The sequence below is a fragment of the Crinia signifera genome, chromosome 4, assembly GCF_055691185.1.
Source record: "Crinia signifera chromosome 4, ASM5569118v1, whole genome shotgun sequence".
Classification (NCBI taxonomy): domain Eukaryota; kingdom Metazoa; phylum Chordata; class Amphibia; order Anura; family Myobatrachidae; genus Crinia; species Crinia signifera.
In genome coordinates this window covers 57,440,256-57,465,017 of record NC_139220.1, presented here as the reverse complement: position 1 = coordinate 57,465,017, position 24,762 = coordinate 57,440,256, and the positions used below count along the sequence as shown (strand labels likewise).

Below are 24,762 nucleotides of genomic sequence, written 5' to 3'. Positions count from 1 at the left end.
CTAGCACACACACGGGGAGGGGGTTCTGAGTACCTAGAAACCCCCCTGCCACAATCCATCGCTGAAGGTGACACAGATAGATGCGCAAGAGGAAGCTGCAGCTAGAGGTAGAACCGACCAGCCAGTGGAATGTTTTGCAGCCGTGGCACCATGCTACGAGGGAGTCATCTTAATTTGGCTTCCTCTCACCATGATACTGTCCACAGCCGCTGATTAAATTGCAGCTGCCTCTCATCATTTCAGCCTGCTTCCAAGCATGAGAAGGAAGGCTGCCATCTGGCTGCTGTAGAAAGAAGAGTGTCTGCCTGCAGAGGAGCTGACATTATGGAAAGAGAGCTCCTCTACTCCCGAGTCCCAAAACACACTCATAATTTCTGATCGCGATTGAAGCCACATCACATGATATGGTTTAATGCTTTGATACCGAACAGATTGATTTATCCTATGGTATATTCCACAATTCACTTTTTACCATCAATAAGAACTATTTTTATCCAATTTGATCCTTGATTACCCCTGAAGAAGTCCCTATGGGACGAAATGCATAGGGTTATTTCAGGCAATGTTAGCCAAATGTTGGATCAAGTATTGAAATAGTGAAACCATCTATTGGAAGAAATATTTTATACTGTTGTTCAGAATAAACACTTTTTACCATTGTACTTTTTTTCTGGTGAAACTCTGATTAGCGCACTTCTATACCCTTCTTCTATTTATCTATATATCTATATAACTATATATATATTGTCCCAGAATCTGGCACTCCCCTATTTAAGATCCATAAATGTTCTTACCCGGTGCCTTCTAACCAAGACCTCTCATTCCTCTTATAGCCAATGGAAATCAGGCGGCACTCTCGGATTTTAGGTGAGATAAAACTTTATTACATAGTGTCCAATCCTACATGTTTCAGGCCAACAGGTCAGGCCCTGAGGACTGGCATCCATTCACCGCCAACTATTAAGTTAATACATCACTTTTATGCAGGTGGTACAGAGAGGAGAATATAAAATCTATGTTACCGATGCAAAAGGCAAGGGCTGGTAACTGTAAAGTGTGCGTAGGAGCTGATGGAGAATATCAGGGGACAGAGTAAATATAAAAGGGAAGGGAGAGAGGGGGAGGCTATCACAGAAAAAACTTATTTACAGTATATAAGCTGTAGAAATGGTATAATGGAGAGGGGTGGTGAGTGAGGACACTGACAAGAAGAGAGGAAGTAATAGGGAGAACAAGGCACGGTAGATAATTGAGAAAAAGCTTCCCTGCAAAGTGATCTGTAGGTCCCCAGGGATCTACTGCACCCACTTTGGTAACCACTGCTACAGGCTGAACCCTGCACCCAAGCATCTGGCAATCAAGTACTGATAGGTCGGAACTTTTAAAGGTGAAAATAATTGAAGAAAATGATAATGAAGAGTTTAAATATCAATGGACTTTTCTAAGCCATTATAACTCCTTTGATTGACAAATTGAGAACATCTTTCGAGATAATTGGAAACTACTGTTAAGAGACCCCATTATTGGTGACTGTCTACCACCAAAACCTCAGTTCATTTACCGTGGGATTCAGAAAGAGATTTTGTAAGAAATCTCCAGTTTTATTAAAAGCGGCAACACATTGATCACCGTCTAGACAACATGTACTGTAAGAAAGATGTAGCCAGTGGGAAGGATAATCCCCCTGAGTTTAGAACCCTAACATGAGTTTTGTTTTTAGGGTAGCTTCTGTCTTACAGGACCATTAAGTACTAGCAATTATTCAATTATTTAGATTTTTTTTACTGAAATGGCCAGAAAACAAGATGACAAGCAATGAAACCACTTTTTCCTTTTACATTTCTCTGAATCAGTCACAAGGATCAATAAAGATGATTTTTCTATAGATCAAAAATGTCATGGTATAAATCATAGACTGACTCATGATAGACAGTCATATGGTCGACCACTAAAGGTCAACAGGGTGTAAAGGTCGACATGGTTAAAAGGTCGACATGAAAAAGTTCGACATGATCAAAGGGTAGACAGGTAAAAGGTCGACATGGAAAAAAGTCGACATGAGTTTTTAATGTTTTTTTAGGGTACCGCTGCGCTCGCCATGCTTCAGGCTCAGCACACTATTTTATTCTCCCACCACGCCCTAGTGGATGGTAGGGCATGAAATACCGCCTGACAGCTCATGTCGACTGAAAATTTAGTAAAGAAATGCAAATAGACCATTTTTAGGTTGACCTTTTGACCATGTCGACCAATTACCTGTCGACCTTTAAACCCTGTCGACCTATTGTGTGTCGACATTTAAACCCTGTTGACCTTTTGACTGTCGACCATTAGTGGTCGACCATATGACTGTCTATCATGAGTTAGTCTATGACCAGTCCGGATACCGATCAAAAAAATTAGAAAAAACACATGATCATAATTTATAATTCACAATACTACAGTATATCTACTAAGCAATGATAGGGTAGTAATGATAAAGCATCTACTAAATAATCTGAGCAGAACATTGTAAGAACACCAACACATGCCAGCTAGTAGAAATGTGTCCAATCAGCTGTGTGAACAGCCTTCAATCTCCCCAAGATGACTTTCCTGTACTATAGAGACAGTAACGGAACTAGTGTCTAGTAGGCCCAGGTGCAAACATACAGTATGCTTTAGGCCCCACCAACCTGCCTCTCACTACAGAATGTCAGTCGCCCACCCAGGTCTCGTACCGGACACCGCAAGTCTAAGTCAGAGACTGATTTAGATTTGCGAGCACTGTAGAAATCTGATGGTCACCGACCATAGAATGATTTCAGGCCAGCACGCTAGCCTGTGAATGGTTGTTTATGCCAAACATCAATTTGCAGTGCGGTGGGTAGATTCACTTGGCGGCAGGTGGCTTTAGAAGGCTTGCTATGCAGCGAAAAACCGCTGGGTGATGCTGGGCATATGTATTGCCTCAGACACCACTACTGCTGCCCCTCCAACTATGGGATGGTGTTCCCCAGTGAAAAATGTCAGTGCTATAATCTACATGCACCGCTGAACATCCTGGCTAGGGCCACTGTATTGGGTGGTGTTCCCCCTGCAGGGTGCCTGGAGCAAACCAATACAGCTGCTGTGCTGTCATTGAAATAGTCAGGGGAGGGCAAAGTAACATGCAGAAACAGTGCAAGACATGTGCATTACCTGTCAGTACCCCGATGCATCATGCCCTCAGCCACCACCTTTATAGTACTACTGGAGCTTCTGACTGTCACAGGAAGTTCAGCAGCATGCAGCAACCTGAGCAGGGAGAGTGTAGAGTGGAGCCCCCAGGCACACAAATCTAGCGAGAAACACATCCCTCCCTGTCTGATCTGCTTGTCATACGGCTCCTCTGGCTGCTGATCCCGGCACCTAACTGCTGCTTCTGACCCCCAGCCTCACTATTGGGCCTCTCAAAGCAGCAATGAAAGGATACAGTGCTCTTTTCACTCTTTCTGACAAAATATTCCTCAGATGGACAAACCCATGTGCACTGCAGGTGTGGCAGGTGTAAAACCCCACCCAAATCTAATTATCTCTGCACAAGTAACACCTGCCTCACCTGCAGTGCACATAGGTTTGTCCATCTGAGGAATATTTTGTCAGAAAGAGTGAACTAGAATAAGGGCCACAGTTCCTGCTGGAGCCTGCACAAAAATAGCCCTGGATATATATATAAAACCGAAAAACCCAACCGCGCCTCACAAAGATAAGGCAGCACCTCTGAGGGGCCCCCTGTTAGACAGGACCCAGGGTTTAGAGATAGAGAAAGTGGGGTATCAGAGTGCGCCAATTCATTTGCATATACAACAGTATTGTTGAACAAACAGTAGTTAGAAGCAGAATCATAAAATAATTTTTTAATCAGAAATCTTCCAAGAGATGATACAGGCCCAACGCGTTTCGTCAACAGCTTGACTTCATCAGGGGCATTGGAAGCAGAGTAGTACAAAGCAATTTCACACTATAAAATTAAGAAACATACAGCAGAAGTTTTCATGCGAAAGATAAAACTTGGAAATGGTTCACGCACTAGGGGTCAGCAACATTAATAAAGCATCGCAATCCAATGGTATCCAAAGTTAAAACGCAATTTCAGGGGGAGGGTAAGTATCCCCAATACACAGTAATAGCAGAGCAGACCGGAAGTGAACTCCTGGGATCCAAAGTGCTATATCTATATATATATATATTTATATATAGTGATCATTTCCACTGATCCTTACACCAGTACACACCTCAAGAGGGACTGTGAGAACAAATTTTGGACCAAATCTCAACTCTGTACCAGTTGTATCTGTTCTTAAATGAGGATCGGTTGGCCTTAAAAACGAGACTGTACACTGGACAGTGAGTACCGAATTATGAACAGTTCATGACGGTGTATAGAGCATACCCATACTTAACCATTCAGTGCTGTCCGTTTGAACATACACGGACAAAATCTGTGACAGGAAAGAAAATACCCCTACACTAATACAATTTCTAACACTGAAATTCTAAAACAAAAGTGCGCTTCTGAGTCTTTAAAGGATCTGTTGTTATAGCGTCTTGTTGGGGATACATCCCATTCGAAAAAGTTGTTGAAATTGTGTCAAAACTATTTGCAAACCCCTGATGAAGTCCCTTGCAGGGACGAAACGCATTGGGTACATTTGTTTGCTAATCTGAAATATCTGAAATACACTATTAAAGTTTTTATGGTCTGGAACAACCACCACTACTGAGAGTAACAAGAGACTTTTTAATAAATGTTTATAAGTTTTGGACTTTACTTTGATTACTTTGAATTTAACCAAAGGCTATTGTAGAACCAATCACTAAAGGTCTAAACAAGGGCGCCAACTTACAACTGCTATCTATCTATCTATATATATAAATACTCCTCATCTCTGAGGTGAAGTACTGCCAGTGACTATTAGAGGCCACTCAATGGACCGAATCACTCCTTAACAGAAAATGAAAGCAAAATGATCTATTTCAAACTTGCTGGATATGGAAATACGGAGCTGTGAAAACAGAGATTGGAGGTGGGAGCAGATAGGGACTAAGGGGGGTATTCAATCCCGGGTCATGACTGTCCATCTACCCCGACAGATGTGACCCTGTCCTGTTTTCGACAGGATATCGCCAAGCAGGCTTCAATGTCCATCCTGCCAATCGGCGAAAAGGAGGCGTGTTGCATAAACTGCCATGGATTGTTGAGATCGGTCGCGATCGCAACAATTCACGGCCATTATCGGCAAAGCGGCCCCGACAGCTTTTAAAGGTGGGCCCGTTCTGTCGATCTGCCTCTTCAATGTGGTCATAAAAGACAGTATTCCCCCATTTCCCCGTTGAAAATAGCGGCGGGGATCGAATACCCCCCAAGCTGTCATTTTGACAAGTCACATTATAAACAGATAATTTGCACAGCAATTTATTCATGTATATACATTACATGTGGGATAAAACATAGGTAAATACATAAATATATTTATATGTAACTAACATTTTCCCAGAGAGTAGTACCAACTTACCCAGCTGTCCCAAAATGGAACCTTTTCCTCTTCGCAATCGCTCTTTCCTATCTGGACTGTTAGTTTTTTTCCCTTTTGTTTTCTTTCTGGATTTGTCTGTTAAAAAAGGGGAAAAAAAAGTTTATTTTGAAGTAAAGCAATATATGTAGCCTTTAGTTAAATTGAAATGTTAACAATTTAAATGTTATTACAGGTTGAGTATCCCTTATCCAAAATGCTTGGGACCGGAAGAATTTTGGATAATGGATTATTCCCAATTTCAGAAATGTTTTATATTTCAATGATGTATCTTGAGGTATCTTGCATTTATGTTGTACAAACACATCAAACATATGAAATACACACAAATATATTGTATTTGTGAAAAAAACAAGGTTTCAAAACATGAAACAAAGTTTGTGTACTATCTCAGATACTGAATTTAAATGCCAAGCAATAATTTTCTTTTACATATATAGTGCTGTTACAGATGTCCCCAGTAGTGCTTTTAGCAAAAAAAAAAAAAAAGTTTTCACTTTCTGGAATGTATGGTTTTCGGAATCATTTGCATAATGGATATTTGGCTAAGGGATACTCAACCTGTAGTATAATAATAGTAAATAATAAAAAGATAACAATTAAAATAAAAAAATTCCTAAAAAAAACGCTGCTAAAAATTAGGGATTCCCTTTCACTGGGGGCAAAATGAAAATCATGACTAATGTAAAAATAGTTACAGTTGTACTATAATTTAAATTATTCTCTCATAATACATGCCATGACTTCAGATTGCCTTCCTTTGACCAGATGTGATGTATTCATTCACATTTACAATGTCAACAATCATAATGTGGACACCATAATGTTTTGATGTCGGCATTGTTGAATTACAGAGAAGCAAAATGTTCACAGTTGCAAAACGTCAACATGTTCCCATGTAAAATGTCAACGCTCTAACCAGGCTCTAAGGGGCAGGGTTAGGATGAGGCACTTTATCAGTCGTCATGATCGTAATATCGACATTTTCATGATGTGGCATTCATTAGGCTGCTTAATAGTAACCCGGTACCATGCAAATGCCACAGACACTGAATATTGTTGCTGACCATGTTCATGGTCAATACATGAAGAAGAAAGAAAGATTTGCGCTATGGATTCACTCCTAAAAAGAGATACATTTTTTGTTTAATAAAACTTATACTTTATTAATTATTCCATTAAAAGATAAGGGGAAGCTTTATCCATGTTCGTATAAAAATATTTGGACACACATTGACAAACATACATATAACGTGATTATACTGCACTTATAAAGAATTAAAAAAGTGTGTGTATAGATTTAAAAAATAGGCCTTTGGTTCTGAGTCTTCTTTTCACTGTCGCTACACAATAATAATATAGCTCTATGCCTCCTCTATAATTTTAGTGTATTTGTTAAATAATACACTGTTTCAAATAAATGGCAATTGGCCCAGAAGGATATCTGTTGTATTATTCATATAATTAGATACACTTTTATAGAGGCTGTTGTTACTTTTTATTTTGTAACAATTTACCTATACAGTGTGTTCAGTTCTTATGGGCAGTCAAGTACTATGCAGGGTCTCTCTTATTTTGGAGATCACTCACAGTGGGGTTATTTTAGATATTTGGATGGTACTTCTGTTAGGATAATAATTATATCTGTTAGTGCTCCTTTTATAGTACATCTGTAATTCCCATGCAAGCTTTCATTAGGTTATTATATATGATTTGTCACATGCTATTGTTTCTCTGCAGGTTATCTTTATGCAACAGTTCTTTTTATTATTATTGCTGCTTATAATGGTCTTATATCTCTGCAGATTCTATCTCCACAGGATTTTACTAATTCTGGTCACTATCTGCAAAGTGTTATGTAATTAGGAACTCAGCATATTATTTATGTGCTGTCTTCCAATGTATTGAAAGAAATAGTTCCTACACTGTATTTGTAGTGATCTGCTGACCTCCTGTGGACTGTAGACAAAATTACATATACATATATAATTACCTGTCATAGTAAAGCCTCTATCTATATTGATGGCTGATTATTCCTCCACTAGAGAGGGTTAATTGCTATTTCCAATTTGGGAGTCTCTCCTTCCTATGGGAGAGTATCCCTGAGCTAGTTACCGCTACCCTTAGAGCTATTACATGTGGGCTTTAAAGTTTTTATCATACAAATCAAGTTATAATAACAGTATTGACTTGTGAGAACAAAGGCCTATTGTTCCAGTCGACACGTGTTTCACTACGAAGATAGCGCAAATCTTTCTTTCTTCTTCATGTATGGTATCCAACTTGCCCGGATTGCACACAGCCACACGATATTTGAAAAATAGTCGGTCCTCCAAAGTCCACCAAATAAGTGGGACCCAAATCAATTTGTGTGCGGATTATTATCTCCTCTCTCCCTGTTCCCTTCTTGAGATTGCATGTTCATGGTCAGCAACATGGCTGTATGGCTATACTATGACCACAATCTAGCCATATTCTAATAGCAACTTCTGGCAGGATAACAAGCGCTGTCATAAAGCATGTCATCTCAAGCAGGATTGATAAAGATGACAAAGAGTTCATAGTAATCCAGCGATCTGCATAGACACGAGGTCTCAATCCAATAGAGCTCCTTTAATATATGTTGGAAAAGGAGATTAGCACAATAAATTTGAGGCCGAAAAAGGGGATTTTTGTAAGAATTTACCATTCAAATCCCTTTCTCTGAGTCCATCCTGGTGACACAGCTCAACCAAGGGATGTAGGAGGGTCAGCAGGAGCAAGGCACCTATGCCTTGCATCCCAGAATTCCTCAGTTCAACTTCTAAAGCACACTAGGATACATTACTCAGTACAACGCCTGAACATATTAATATGCACAATCAAATAATAACCATTTAACATGACAACACTTGAAACAGTACAAACTTACTGAGCATAATGGATGGACCGCTGTGTCACCAGGATGGACACAGAGAAAGGGATTAGAACGGTAAATTCTTATAAAAATCCTCTTTTCTCTTTCATCCATCCTGGTGACACAGCTCAACCATGGGACGTTTAAGAGCCAGTCCTTTGGGAGGGTACCCCCAGGCTTACAGTTCTCCTCACTGCTTGCCCAAATGAAGCATCCTCCGACACGAACTTATAGAACCTATAGAATTTGGTAAAGGTATGAACAGAGGACCAGGGGGCAGCCCTGCACAACTGCTCCGCTGTAGCCCCATGACACACAGCCCAAGAGGAAGCAACTGACCTGGTGGTATGGGCATTAATCCGTGAAGGGATTGGTCTACTTAACTTAGTGTAGGCAAAGGCAATGACTGACCTAAACCATCTGGCAATGGTCTGCTAAGAAGCAGACCACCCTCTCTTATGTACGTCATACAGTACCAAAAGCAAATCAGTTTTGAGAGTATCCTTTACTCTTTCAACGTATATGCGCAAAGCGCGAACAACGTCCAGTTTCTTCAACTTGTCCCTATTTCTGGCCTTCTGAGGAGGGCAAAACACCGGGAGCACAATCTCCTGGTTTAAATGAAAACTTGACACTACCTTAGGTAGAAACGTAGGCACTGTACGAAGCACCGCCCTGTCCTCATGGAAAATCAGAAACAAAGACTTGCAAGACAAGGCCCCCAATTCTGAAACTCGCCTAGTCAAAGCTATAGCCAACAAAAGGGTAAGTTTCCAAGACAGAAATTTAAGATCATCCGACCTTAAAGGCTCAAATGGAGGTTTTTGTAACACTGACAAACTAAAGACAGGTCTCACGGTGCCACCGGGTGCCTATATGGGGGTTTAAGCATCATGAGTACCTGCAAAAAAGTCTGTACTTCAGGTAACAGGGCTACCCTTTTCTGAAAGAAAATGCATAAGGCCAACAACTGTACCTTTAAAGACTGCAGGCTAAGCCCTGCTGAAAACCCGTCTTGGAGAAATTCTAACAGTCTAGAGCATGGGTCTTCAAACTGTGGCCCTCCAGATGTTGTGAAACTACAAATCCCAGCATGCCTTGCCACAGTTTTGCTATAAGGGAGTGTTAAAAATGTGGCAAGGCATGCTGGGATTTGTAGTTTCACAACATCTGGAAGACCCATGGTCTAGAGACCTTGAACCTAGATGTGTGTACCTTCTGATGCTCACACCACCTGATATACATTTTCCAGACAAGATAGTAATTTGCTGCTGAGCATAGTCTGGATAACCACTTCCGAAAATCCCTTCTTTCTTAGTAAGGAGTTTCAAAAGCCAGGCTGTCAAATTTAGATGAGCTAGGTCCAGGTGCCAAAAAGGTTCTTGTTTGAGCAAGTCCAGTCAAAGAGGAAGACACCAAGAGTCCGTCGACAACCTCAGTATGTCTAAATACCACGACCTCCTGGGCCAGTCCGATGCAATCAGAATGATTTTTACCTCCTGTGTCCTCACTCTCTTCAGGACCCGTGGAATCATGGGGAATGGAGGGAACACGTATGCAAGGTTAAAAACGCCACGGAACTGTCATGACATCCACTGCCCTCGCGGTCGGATCCCTGGTCTGAGAGCAAAACCTGGGAACCTGACAGTTGTGTCTGGACACCAAGAGAGTCACTATCTCCTGAAAAACTTCCTGATGAAGCGCCCACTCCTTACAGCAGCTCTGCCCTGGAAGGAGTGGGCTGACGCATACAGTCAGACAATGTCTGACTGTATGCGTCATTCCGTATCCCCAGAATGAACACAGCCGACAGAGTAGAAATGTTCACTTCTGTGCACTGGAAAATCCGCAAGACTTCATGCATTGCCATCCTGCTGCGAGTCCTGCCCTGATGATTCTGATAAGCCACAGCCGTAGCATTGTCTGACTGTATGCATACAGGTGATCCCTTCAGGAGATCCTCTGCCTGCAGAAGGGTGTTCCAAACCGCCCGGAGCTCCGAGATGTTGATCCGCAGTCTGGATTCTTCCTTGGACCACAGACCCTGCAACCTCAGGTGTAGCACTACCGCCCCCCAGCCCATGAGACTAGCATCAGTCGTGACAACCAGCCAATCCCATGAGCAAAGGGAACATCCCATCTGCAGAGACTCCAGATCCATCCACCAGATCAAGGACTCCCTTGTCTCCTGAGACAGCAACAGCCGTTCCTGTTTCATGGTCTTTGAATTTCCTGACCAACATGACAGAATGTTCCACTGAAATGTTCTTGAGTGAAACCTTGCATACTGCAGTGTCTCGAAGGTTGCCACAATTTTGCCTAGCAGCTTCACTCCCTGCCAAACTGTTGGATTCGGAGACTAAAGGATCAACAAGACCAACTGGCAAATGTTCACTGCTTTGGACTCTGGAAGAAACACACGATGTAGGTGTGTGTCCAAAATCTCCCCCAGAAACTGAATTTACTGTGTGGGTGTCAAATGAGACTTTGGGAGATTTAACAACCACCTATGGTCTTGGAAGAATTGTGTTGCAAAAGCCAGATGTTCCTGCAACTTCTCCGCCGACTCCACCTTGAACAGGAGATCGCCTAAATATGGGATAATCACTATCTGAAAGCTGCTGCCATGACAGCCATCACTTTTATGAAGACTCTCTTCGCTGTGGCCAGGCCAAAAGGAAGAGCCTGGAACTGTGAATGAGTCTATCCTATCGCGAAACGCAGTAAAGACTGATGTTCCTTGCAGATAGGTACATGCAGATAAGCATCTTGGATGTCCACAGATGCTAGAAATTCTCCCGACTCTATGCTTAACAGCACTAATCGAAGAGATTCCATGCGAAAATGGTCCACCCCCAGGTGCAGGTTTAACCAAGAAAAGCATGGAATTAAATCCTCTCTTTCTTTCTCCTGAGGTACCGGGACCACCAATCCCTTCTCGTTGCCGCCCCCAAGAAAGCTTTCTGCAGGCGAGCTTCCGGCGGTAAAGGTGTTGAAAGAAATCTCTTTGAGATTTATTCTGTAACCCTGTGAAATGATGGAGAGAACTCAAGGGTCTGTGGTGGAGATGTTCCACCTGTCCTGAAACTGAAGCAGATGACCCCTCACTCTGCAACCAGAACGGGGAGACTCTGCCCCGTCATACCGAGGACTTATCCTCGCTCTTGGATGGGTGCTTCTCAGCAAAGCCCCCAAAATGGGATCTGGGGGCCCTCCCCTTACTGGCTGGAACGTTTCCTCTTCCTGCCTGCCCTCTGTTAGAAGCAACCCCTCGAAAGGAGGAACGAAAGGACGGCTTAAAAACCCCAAACTTGGACACTGAATGTTTTGACGTGGTGGGAAGGAAAGTGCTCTTTCCCCCCATGGCCTGCTTGAAAATGGACTCAAATTCTGTCCCAAAAAGCAGTACTCCCTTATAGCCAAGGCCTCAAGAAACTTCTTGAATTTGCTGTCAGCTTCCCAAGCTTTAAGCCAGAGAGCTCTTCTTGCTGTCACAGATATGGCTGACACTTTTGACGCCATCTTGGCGCCTTCTTCTCCAGCCTCACATACATACTCTGCCGCACACCTAAGCTTTTCAGCCAATGCAAAGGCCTCAGAGTCAGGCTAAAGCTGATTAAGTAAGGCTTCAGCCCATTTAATCATTGCCTTGCCTTGTATACCCAGGTAGAGGCAATAATAGGGCGTAGGGTAAATCCCACCCCTGCAAACACCGCCTTAAGTCATCCTTCAATTTTCTTTAAATGCAGCACCCCCTGAACAGGTAAAGCTGTGGATTTAGACAACCTGGCCACAGGCGCATCCACAAAAGGGATCTTCTCCCATAATTGTACATGTTCTTCTGGCATTGAGTACATGTTAGCAAACCTTTTAGGCATCAGAAGCCTCTTGTCAGGAGTTTTCCATGCTTCCCCTAGTAGAGAAATCATGCCCTCATCCGAGGTAAATGTCACAGAATCTCTGCGTATTTTCTTGAAAACACAATGAGCAGGTACTTTATTCTCCTCTGAAAGATTTAAAGTCTGCTTAACTGCCAGGATTAAATCCTCAATACCAGGGACAGAAGATTCAACCTTTTCCTTCTGATCCCAAAAGACACCTTCTGCGCACACCCTCCTTATCAAAATCTAAATTCAACATGGGAGGTGTAGATAAGGGGAGTCTGGTAGAAGTAACCTCAGAGGTTTTGGCAAATTGTTGCATAAACACATTTATTTTCTGAACACTTTGTGCAGTGTCCTGCATGACCTGCAACAACGTTGAGTCCCCTGAGATGGGGTAATAGAGCCCACAGGTGGTTGAGAGGGGGAAAGAGGGCCATGAGATTTCACAAGATCTTCTCTCCGCTTATTTAAAGCCTTAACCAAAGTATTCATAGACCTCCCCCACGCAGCCGCCCATGCAGGTTCAAACTGCTCAGACCTCTGGGCTTAAGCCCCACTGGGCACAGACTCACATGAGGGACACAAATCCTCCTGATCCATCTGTTCAATGGTTAATTTAACACCACAAAATCTGCAGTTATTTAACATGGCAGGCGCTCCCTCCCCCAGAGCAACAGCACTACATCTTTATGTCATGATAACACACAGTGCACAATGTCAGGCAATTGCACAGAATAATGTAGCAGTGTACTTATCTGTCTGCTTGCTGCAATGAGATCCTCCTTCAGCTCCACAGTATGGAGATAAATGGCACCAGAACAGAGGGCAGGAAGAGACCAAGTCCCTGCTTCAGCGAGGAAGGAAGCCTATTGGCACCTTTTCCCCCTTCAGCCGCTCCCACCAGTGTTTCTCCTCAACTCCAGTGTCTCCCCTCCTTCTGGGACCACTTGGAAGTGTACAAAGTTGCAGATGAAGTACAACTAAATTTGGCATGAAAAAAATCTATCGGAGCACTTACTGTATATAGAAAACCAGAGTCATTTGCACACAAATTTATACAAAACTAACCAGTGCAGTTTGAATGCATCACATAGTCACAACCCAAAAGATACTCTGTTTAAGACAGGTTGCACTGGACCTGGAGCACCAAGATGTGACTGCTGCCATAGTGTATGAGGTCACAATTGTTGATACAGTATATGGTGCAGAAAATTTTAATTGCTGACAAAGGCCATAGCATTTCATGACATCATAGCATTATTTGTGCAGTGTTGCAGAAACTTCACTGTACAGTATATTAATTCCTTAAAACATTTAGATGCTTATGTGAAAAGAAATTACTATGTATCATGACAGTTTAGACAAGCAGTGTCAGTGCTGGCTACATATCAGCTGTCTAGCTGAAAGTCTAAAAATGGTAAAATTCATTGTCAAGCCCAAATCCAATTGTATGGTTTATGGTCTCCAGGGTGATAAGCGGATATGTACAATGTTTCCCTTGACTCAATTTGATTACTAAGAACGGCTGGCAAAATGTGGAAGACAACAGAAAGAACATGGGCTGCGCACGTACTGGAGCCAAACAGTTGACTTATCTTGGCTTGCATTTGTCTTTCTGGGCAAATTGTTGGCTCTGATTCAATATTCTGTGAATTTGTCACCGCCAATGTAACCAGAAACCCTATTTAGGTTGTTAGTTTAACTGAATGGAGCATCAGACCTCCTGGGAAACACAATGTTATCTTTACAGTGTACTGAATCTGGACAATATAGTAAGATTTCTATATGTGTTCATTGTTAGAATTATATATTCATTAACAGGATGTATGCTACTGCGCTATGATTGTTTTTAGCAGCTTCAATAATATATATGCAAGTTTTGGAAAAGGGGGTTTTGAAGCGCTTATATGTGGTTGGGTAAGGGTTGGTGGCCTTTGGTTGGTGATCCCCGAAGTCACCAACCCATACCCAACCACAGCTAACCCAAAAAGGGCTGTAAACATTTTTGAGCAAAAGCTTTTAACTCACCTTTTCTTTTACAGGCAAGCACATTGTTATTCAAACCCCCCTTTTCCAGAATTATATATTCAAATGTGAAATAGATATGCTCTATTTACAGTAAATATGGGGCAACCCCCCCCAAATAGTTAACAGGTACTTGTGTATTATAGCGGCGCCCCCGATGTACATCGCGCAATGTTTTTATCGCATCGCATCGCATGCCATGCACCCGATGGCATGCGATGCAACGCGATTTTTGCCCCCTATGCGATGAAACATTGTATAAGCACCCAAAAGGGTGCTTTTAAGCACCCAAATGGGTGCTTACAATGTTAAATGCACCCCCACGCCTCCCCCCCACTATAAATGTGAACCCGAAGCGTGGCGAGCGCAGCGAGCCCGCGAGGGGCGGCGGTACGCGTCCTCCGACCTTTTCATACCCCCACTATCCACGTCGGCGAACGCGGACACCTGTAAAGGCCGCGAGGGGACACGGATACCTGTGAAGGTATCCGTGTGCGCTCGCCACGCTTCGGGCTCGGTGGCTCGCTGCGCTCCCCACACTTTCTATTCTCAACTCCACGCCGACGTGGGTAGTGGGGGTATGAAAAGGTCGGAGGACGCGTAGCGCCGCCGCTCGTCACGCTTCGAGTTCACGTTTATAGTGGGGGGGGGGGGGGGGGGGTGGGGTGGCGTGGGGGGTGCATTTAACATTGTAAGCACCCATTAGGGTGCTTATACAATTTTTCATCGCATTGCATTGTATGGCATTGTATGCTATACACAATGTCATACAATTTTTAAATTGTATGACATTGTACAATATTGCGCGATATTGCGTTGCATCGCATACCATCACATGCCTTATGGTATGCGATGCAATGGGTGCTGCTATAATACACAAGTACCGTTAACATTTTCAATATAAATTTGCAGATCAAGTGTGGGTAAAGAAGAAGGATATGGAGTGATACATTGTAAATAAAGATATAGGACCATATATTTCTAACTTATAGTTGGAAGCCAAGATTGATGAAATCAGTATGTTTGCATGTTTTCCCTTTTTCGTATGGGTTAACTCAAGGTCTTCAGATGTGCCCGAATGATAAAAAGACATACAGGCTGTGCTCTTTTTATAATTACAATTGCCTCGGTTTTGTCACAGTATTGCCATTATAAGTGCCAGGAGTGTGGCTACCATGGGCACTGAAATGGGTTTGTGGCGAGTACAGATTACAGGGGCCCAGGTCACTCATTTGGATAATTTTCTGAAAAATCTATCATTATCCAAAACATCTTTTATATTTTGGCAAATGAATAGTGTAATTCTAATGTGCTTCTTTGTCCAGCTTCTGGTTGCTCTCAATTGGATGACGTAGCCATCAGAAGACATTCCATCAATCTTATTAGTCCCAAAACTACGGTTAGTTAAACCATATCAACTGGGGAAGAAGGTACACGAGAGGCTAAAATGATCAGCATGCAAAACAAATTTGTATGCTCATGCAAAATATTATGAAGGTTACCTAAATGTGAGCTCTCAGGATTCATAAGGATGACCAGTGGGTGGGGATGCTGGCATTCAGAATATGGATGCCAAAATCCAGATGGAGGGAATGTCAACAAGGGTCTTACCTTCCCTTACCTTCTGGCACCGGCATTCTCATTATGATTTGCATAATCATCCATTCGCAGCCTTGCGTGCAGGCACAAAATCATTTGATGGTTGCCAACCATCGAATGATTTTTTTAAGCGCACGCAAATCTAAGACACCTCTTTGGTGTCTTACATCTGTGAGTGCCTGTATGGGAAGCGGGCGGGCAGATGCCATCTGCTGACGTCAGCTCCCCCCCCCCCCCCCCCCGTGCTTCCGGCTCATGGGGAATTACCATGAGAATGTCCAGCATTTTCATGGGAATGCCCATGAAATGCTGGGCGTTCCCATGGGCGACACCCCAGGCCTCAAAACTAAGCCCCCCACCCGCACTGTTGTGACCGCTTGCACACAGCTGCTGCACATGCACATAACTGACTATGCACATGTACAGATGAAAAACATTGCTCCCCTGCAAGAACACGCAGGGGAGTGTGTCAACCAAAATAAGGCCCTCTGTCCAACCTGCATTGTATTCAACCTGCACTGTATCCAAACCACACTATATCCCACAATGTAACTTACCCACATTATATCTCACACTGTATCTGACCCACACTGTAACCGACACTGCGTCATGCACTGTATCTGATACACACTTTAAGGTGTGTACACATGGTTGACATGCCGGGCGATGACATCGCACGGCATGAAGGAGAGAAGAGGACAGTACCTGTCACCAGGTGCTGGGCAGGGGCACAGATGGCAGGGTGCTGCGACACCCGGGGCCTCGGCACAGCAACAGCTTACCCCCGCCGTGCATACATCAGAGGCCTCACCCCCCGCCCTCCTCTAGAGTCACTGCGCATCAGCCCTGCAGCCCCAGGTGAAGCCCCTCTGGCCGCTGGAGCTATGTGAGTATAAGGCACAAAGACTATATAGTGCAGATCTGCACTATATAGTCTTGCTTGCCCTCACTATGTCGCTGCTGATTTGCGCTCACTCGGGAGCGCGCATCGGGCTCGCAAGCCCTGAAAAGTACACAATCGGCATGCGATATGGCTTCCGATGTGCACTATATCGGCAACATCGGAAGCCATATCGCACCGTGTGTACACACCATTACCTTGCACAGTATCTGACCAACACTGTATTCAACTTGGATACGTGGTGTAGCCCTGTGTGTGCACTGCTGCAGTGAGGTGTGACCCTTAGTGCAGCAGAATGTGTGGCACTGGCCCTATTTTGAGTATGGGGGGTGCCAATTCCCTTTATGGCACTGATTCATTTTGTACTGTTCCTTATCCAAATTGTATATTAAATATAGTCCCCAAAATGATATACTAACTACTGTAGTACTTATTCCGAAATCAATAAAAAAAATGACAGCAGAGAACATAAACAAATAAAGTGAGATATTAATAGAAAAGGTGACTGGAAGTAACAATGTGCAGCCGTGTTCCTAACCCAGACTGTCTGGTGAGGAAAGCCAACACGTGACAGCCTGGAATCCGCTCCAAAGCCACAAACACTACAATTTAAAGAGACAGCCAACCAGCCAGAGGAGCCTTGTGGAAAAAATGGATAATTTGGCTGCTCTATCTTGATTATTGCCATCAGCAAAAGAAAGTAATTTTGGAATAAGAAGTTTTACCGCTGAAGTTTATTTTCTCTGCACCACCTCACTTAAGTAGAACATTGAAACGGATAAGAAGCTGTCTCTAGAATTATATATAATTTTTTAAAGGGAAACAGCAGCTTAACCTTCAGGAAAATAAAGGCGAGGCACCAGGAAAAAAAAAATCCATTGAATTGCCAAAAACTTTTGCCAATGCACCAGATGCTGCTTTCAGGGAAATAAAATAAAATATATAAACTTGGCATCTGACATCTGTAATTACCATCCAAACATGGGAAGGAGATGTAGGAATGCAGAAACGAGAGCTAGGAAATAGCACACAACCACAATTTTTCTTTTTATTTTATGAACAACCATGGCATTCCATTTCAATCTCTACCAAGTTCTTAAAATTACAGATTATATGAACGTCTGTGATCGTTCTCCTATTTACCAAGCGCAGCCTGCTGATGGACTGCTCATGGGAAATCATTAATATTAAGAGAGATTTTAAAGAACAGTGCACCTTGTTTGAATGCCAAAAGATATAGAATCTTAACAAGATAGAACTCTCTGCTCTAGTGTCTACATGTACAAACGCAACAAATCCACAGTGAATCACTTCTTATCAAGATTTATTATATACAATCTGTGTTTTTATTCCTGTAGAGATAAGACTTCCCTACAAATATTAGATGGCGGATTACCAGCCTCCCGAGAGCAATGTTCCCTCTAATTTTACGAAGGCTGCGTGCGGCAAAAGATTTTGGCAATGCAACTTTGGAATGAAATTTTAATTTTTGTACGTCACTTATATATAACTGGAAAATTACATTCAGCATTTGTGTAAACTTTACTTCAAAATTATATTAAACATTCAAAACACAGAACACAATGCAGTTAATGGGTGAAACACACATTAATTGAGTCCACAACTGCAAAAAGGGACCACTGCTGCTTTGTACGCTCTGTTGTAATGTCTGTGCGCACGCTCGTCGAGTTGTGTGCGCGCGCACAGCTTAGAGGGAACACTGCCCGAGAGCCATGTGGTCAGATTCTTCCTGATGACACTTGGGCCTACTAGTTTGGTCAGAAGTTGACATGCGCAGGCTGACCGTGGGCATCTGTGGTCTTACAGATGTAGCAGGATTCATCTTTGCAGGGGATGGCGTCACCATCGCCATCCCCTGCCCCGCTGCCATCTGTATGCCGGAAGGGGACGCGCGCGCACGAGGTGTGCGCGCGTCCCCTTCCGACGGTGCTGCCTTCAGTCGCCCGGAGCAAACACCGGGCGACCGCACCCCCCTCGGGTCCCCCCCGTAGCCTCCTCGGGTCCCCCCCCTGCCCCTCGAGTGGGAGGCGGACAGTACTGTGACGCGCGTGCGTGGGGGACGCGCGTCACAGTCAGATAGCGGCGCCGTGTTGCTGGCGATCCACCAGCAGCATGCTGCTGGCGAATCGCCAGCAAGGACAAGGCATGATTCATCTGTATTTCTTACCACAATTGCACCCTATTGCATTAAGGTGCCCATACACTATGCGACTTCTTCCCTTTGGAAAAGTCGCCTACAATTCCCCTCCAGCCGCCTGGGACCCACCAGCAGGCAGGATTGCATACGATACATCATATGAGGCCCTTTTGCATGCAATGTATCACATGCGTTCCCCGCACCCTGCTGCCAGGAGGGGATCCAACGTGGAGGTCATATGTGCAGCACGTATGATCTCCTGGTCTGATGCGCACAGGACTGTGTATCGGATCGGATGTCAGACAAATCCAATTTTAGGCCTCATCCATCGGAATCGGGTGAAATTGGGCCCAAATCGGACAAGTGCATGAGGGCCTTTACAGTGACTGCCATATTGCATTCAAATATGATATCATAGCAAAGATACTGTATAATGTTTAATTAGTTATTTATTTATTACCATTATTGCTACATTGCATTGCAATTAAGAGGCACATTCCTGTGAAAGTTGTATAGAACATGGCGCATGATGAAGGGATGCTAGGTGTGACTGTAACAATAATGTATAAGAATACTTCTGTACCTTGTACTGTCTTTAAGTAAGCTCTGCTTGTACCTCCCTGGATGGAGCCAAGCCATGAACAACTTCCTACATAAAGTTCAGTCAGCAAATAGTGATGTTAAAGAGCACGTCAGATCTGTGAGTTATACATTTTACAAAGTACCCTACACATGGTAAACAAAAAATAAAAAAAATCTTTGTGAAAACAACTGGGAAACATTGTAATATACTGGTGACAATGCTGCCTGACAACTTCAATGGGACTCACACAGGAAGACTGTACGTCGAAGCCTTTTAGAAGCAAGCAGGAAATCGGTCAGATCGTATTTGCATATAGCAAGCATCAATATATGTATTATTAACTTTCTGAGATACTTTTATGACAAATGTCTTTGGTACTTATGTAGTAGTTGGCCCTATTTAGCTATGTCCGCTTGCGGAAGGAAATCGCATCGCATTGCATCGCATGTCCCGTTTTAGTGGCATACGATCCGTGCGATGCGATCCCAGTACTTTCTATGCATATAGTAGTGATGTATGCATATAAAGTACTGTAACTATGCTTTGTGAATAAACGTAAGCTACCTAAATATTGTAGTCAGTCAGAAGTTGCGTAGGTGCTTCTGGTCCCTCACTCTGAGGTAACACAGTGTCAGTGATGGATGCTACCCAGAGCTCTTCCACTGTTTCAGTGACTAGTGTCGACAGCAGCATGGCAGCAGGACAGCGAATGTTGTCCCCGGATCGATTATTTACAGTGACTGCTGGAGGGTCTATAAGATGGGGGAATTACAGGAGGCTGGCTATGAACACTGCAGGGTAAATCACAAATACAATTTTGTGGACCCTGAATCTGGGGTACACACCCAGAATATAGAAATTATGTGAGGGGCCACCAAATGGAGGGATAAGAAACACCGAGGCACTGCAAGCCGGAACGCGTCCTCCCGACCTTTTTTTCATACCCCCACTATCCACGTTGGCGTGGAATTGCTCTTTGTAAGATCGCATCGCATTGCATCGTGAGGTACAATGCGATGCGCCTGCAAAAAATAGCAGTGAATAAATTACTTAGTAATATCGCATCGTATGACACTAAAACTGGACTTCCGATGCGATGCAATTTCCTTAGTCCACTAAGCAAATAGCTTAGTGGGTGCTCAAGTACTAAATAAGTACCATGTCTTTTTTTATTTTTTTTTAAACAAGGTAAATACAGCTGTGTCATGTTACAGAAGCCCTGCTTTTCTCTCTACACGTTTTTAATTCATCTCTGGAAAATTCACTATTTATAAAAGTTTTACTTAAAGGAAGTGTTACAGCCTGAGACATCAGCTTAACTTGGATTTCAGGGATATCTAGCAGCCTAAACTTGTAGACTAAAAGAAAATGTGTGTCTGCCGTGACTTTCTCTACTGGGCCTGTTGTGGCACAAATATCAATACTCATTTCAGTTATTTTTGCTTAACAACATATTAATTCTAACATTGTAATTGCAATACTGTCTCTGCACATTGGATAAAAACTCTAACATATGGTAACAGCAACAACACCGCTATTAAAAAGAGAGTCTAGTATAACAGACTTGCCTACCCTCCCAGAATGGCTGGGATTCTCCCGAAAATCGGGTCCTCCTCCCAGCCCCGGGATGGAAGGCAAGACTCCCGACTCACCCCTGCTGCCCCCGCACCCCCAATCTCTGCTGCAAGAAATACCGAATTTTGCAGGTCTGTTGCTAAAATGATGCAAATAGCGCCATTTTAGCACTCCTCCAATCCGCCGACCCATAAATTACAGTGTTTGACCGGTGTGAGGGCGGGGCTTGGTGACATCAGCCTCGTCCCGTCCCCTCTGAAATGCAGTGCTAGTCTCCTCTCCGGGTTTCCAAAAAGGTAGGCAAGTGTGATATATAACAACACAGTGCTGATAGAGTTCTACAATAAAGAACCTCATTTAGAAGAGAGTTACCAAAACTTAGAGAGTAATAAATACATTTACCAAAACTTAGAGAGAGATAAAAGTACCAACCAATCGCTTCATACCTGTTAGTACAATAAGGGCATATATTGCTTTGAATTGCAGCCAACATCGCCAGATAAAAGTCACACGCAGATGGTCAGTGACAGGGGCAGCACTGGATTATCTGTGCCATTAAGCCACACATGGTGGAAGTCACTGTGACTAGTAAAAATCTGCATTTGGCGAGACCAAAATGATCCATTTACATAGAAATATGATGCTAGGCCCCACCCCCTTCTCTAGGATTATGGCAATCCTTAAATTAATCCCCCCTTCACTAGGAAGTAGGCAGGATTCGGGAGGGGTGCCCACTCTTCTGGTACTGCGGGGGACTACCAAAAAATCTGGTGTTTCCTGCAGGATCTGGAAGAGTAGGTATGATTTGCAGCCAGGGGCGGATTGGTAAATAAATCCGGCCCGGGACAAGTCTTGAGGCTGCCCGAGGGGGGCGGTGTGTGTGTGTGTGGGGGTGTGTTAGTACGCTAGTGACCCGGGGGGGGTGTGTTTCGTGGTGGTATTAGCTTTAGTGACCCGGGGGGTGGTGGGGGTGGTATTAGCGCTAGTGACCCGGGGTGGTGGTGGTATTAGTGCTAATGGCCGGGGAGGGGGGGGGGGGGGGGGTGGTGGTGGTAGCGCTAGGGGGGGGGGGGGTTGTGGGGAGGTAGCATCGCTAATGACAGGGGGGATGGAGACACTACTGGCCGGGGGGTGGGTGGGGGGCATGATGCAGCCGAGTCCACTGACGGGTTTACTGTTGGAAGCATAGCCAACCCCCCGGCCAGGGGGAAAACCAGCCAAATCTGGACAGGCCCACCGGGAAATGGCCCGGTTTCCCGGCAGGCCAATCCGCCTCTGTTTGCAGCCAACTCAATCAGTACCTTAAAAGAGACTATTACATTTACAATGCATTATTCAACTATTAATGAGACCTAATGGGGAAGATACATGGGAGATTTGAGCTTGATTTCGAAGCAATCTGGATAGATCACACATACCCCTTTCACATGGGTCTTGTTGTTCGACCCGTGTGATGTGAAACTGGTTACCGGGTCCCGCAAACGAGTAGCAACACGGCAATAAGAACAGGTTAAAAAGCAGAGTTATTTCAGGTTCTTTGCCATGTTGCTGTGCAGTGTTAACGGGTTAAAGGGTCGAGTGACCCATATCCCGTTCACACTATAGAGGAGGCAGCGCTTAGAGCTGGTGCTGCCTGCTCCCCCACCCCGATGATGCGCCGACTCCCCGCCATGCCCCCGGATGACATCAGTGAACCAGCAATAATGCTGGTTTGCTGAGGGAATGTGAACATCCCAAAATGCAGGGTCGTGTCGGGACTGAACCGTTTAAAAGTCCCGGAGCGACCCTGCATTTTGCGATGTGAAATCAGGGTACTTCTTTACTTTCACGGCGCCAGCATGGCGCCGCGCGTACTTCCGGGTTACGCTCGCCACTAATTAAGTTAAATAAACGGAGTTAACGCCATGCCAACATGGATAGTTCATACCTTCACTATCCATGTTGGCATGGAGTTGATTTTAATTAGTGTGGCGAGCGTAGCGAGCCACCGAGCCCGCAGCGTGGGCGAGCGAAGCGAGCCCCGCAAGGGGACTCTGACGCGCGGCGCCATGCTGGCGCCGTGAAAGTAAAGAAGTACCGAAATCAGTATTAGAAATTAAGCACAAATCGCTCAGTGTGTATGCGATGGCCATTTGTGGTCCCGCGGCTTGCAGTATATATCTAGACATCAACAATGTTCTCTCAACAGAGAACAGTGGCCTTGACTGATCACGCAGCACGCATCGCTGGTGCATCACTGTGTGCTGAGCAATCTGTGCTGAGCGATTTGTGCTTAACTAGATCGCTCTGCACAATTGCCCCATGTGTACGGGGCATTAGGAATATAAATGGATGATTCAGGAGAACCCGGAGAAAATAAAACTATTTATTTAAGATGAACACATAAAAAAATGAATTGCGTTGATTTATAGCTCAGCTAAGTTAGCACAGGCAAACAGTAGGGTCATTCAATACATTTATGAGGGTAACACAAACAAGATATTGCATAACTTAATGTTTTTGGCTTCAGTTTCTTACCATGGTGAAGATCTTTCTCGACAACTTTCATCTGCAGCTGAAAAATTTGCTCTTCAAGTTTGCATATGGAGTGTTTCATCTTCTCACGTCTCGTGATCATGTAACATAGGTTTCTGACCTGCAATAAATAGATATGGATTTTAAAACTTTCAGAATAATTAATATCCAACTATCCAGAAATCTGTCAAGTTTTAACAGGTGTGGATCATTTGGTCTACAGCATGATGGTCAACAGTCATTAGGTTGACAGGGGAAAAGGTCAACATGTGTCTAGGTCGACATGGGAAAAGGTCGACATGGTTCTAGGCCTAAAGGTCATTAGTTCGACAATGTCTAGGTCGACAGTGAAAAGGTCGACATGGGTTTTTTCACAGTTTTTTTTTACCTGAATGTCAACACAGTCAACATGGACAAAGTTTAAAGTGCACCGCATCCCCTGGCAACACTCGCTGCGCTCGCAATGCGTCGGGCACACTATTTTATTCTCCCACCTCGCCCTAGTGGATGGTAGGGCATGAGATACCGCCTGTCGGCACATGTCGACTCAAAAAACAGTGAAAAACCCTATGTCGACCTAGACACTGTCAAACTAATGACCTGTCGACCTAGAACCATGTCAACGGTTTCCTATGTCGACCTAGACCCATGTTGACTTAATGGTGTCGACCTATTGACTGTCTACCATCATGTTGTGGACCAAATCCCGTTTTATCAGAGCTGCACAAGAAGCTGGAGAAAAAGAAGAACAAATAGACATTATATCACACTTGCAGTAACATGGTCAGGTTTTAAACAAATGAAATCATAAACAGAAACACTAATACAATAATATAGTGAGGTTTCCACCTGTAAAATAAATTGGGATACGGTCGTATTGTCAACCCGACTTAGGTCGACAATCATTAGGTCGACCGGCAACAAGGTCGACAGGGTTCTATGTTGACATGGATGAAGGTCGACAGGTGTCCAGGCAGTGTCGGAACTTGTGAGTGGTGGGCCCAGGTGCAAAAGAACAATTTAGGCCCCACACCAGTGGGTGACAGGGGTACAAGCTGCTGGTCTAGACAGC

General features: G+C 43.9%; 1 protein-coding gene across 4 annotated transcripts in view; it reads right to left on the bottom strand.

Moving 5' to 3' along the window:
- The window catches only part of JADE2 (jade family PHD finger 2), a 353,383-nt gene that overhangs the window by 31,370 nt on the left and 297,251 nt on the right, over positions 1-24,762 (bottom strand). For all 4 annotated transcript variants that reach the window (XM_083181797.1, XM_083181796.1, XM_083181799.1 and 1 more), the window contains 2 exons: positions 23,694-23,811; positions 5,538-5,633 (listed from right to left, as the gene is read on the bottom strand). In XM_083181797.1, coding sequence (XP_083037923.1) covers positions 5,538-5,633; positions 23,694-23,811 — 214 coding nt within the window. The remainder of the gene's footprint in view (positions 1-5,537; positions 5,634-23,693; positions 23,812-24,762) is intronic.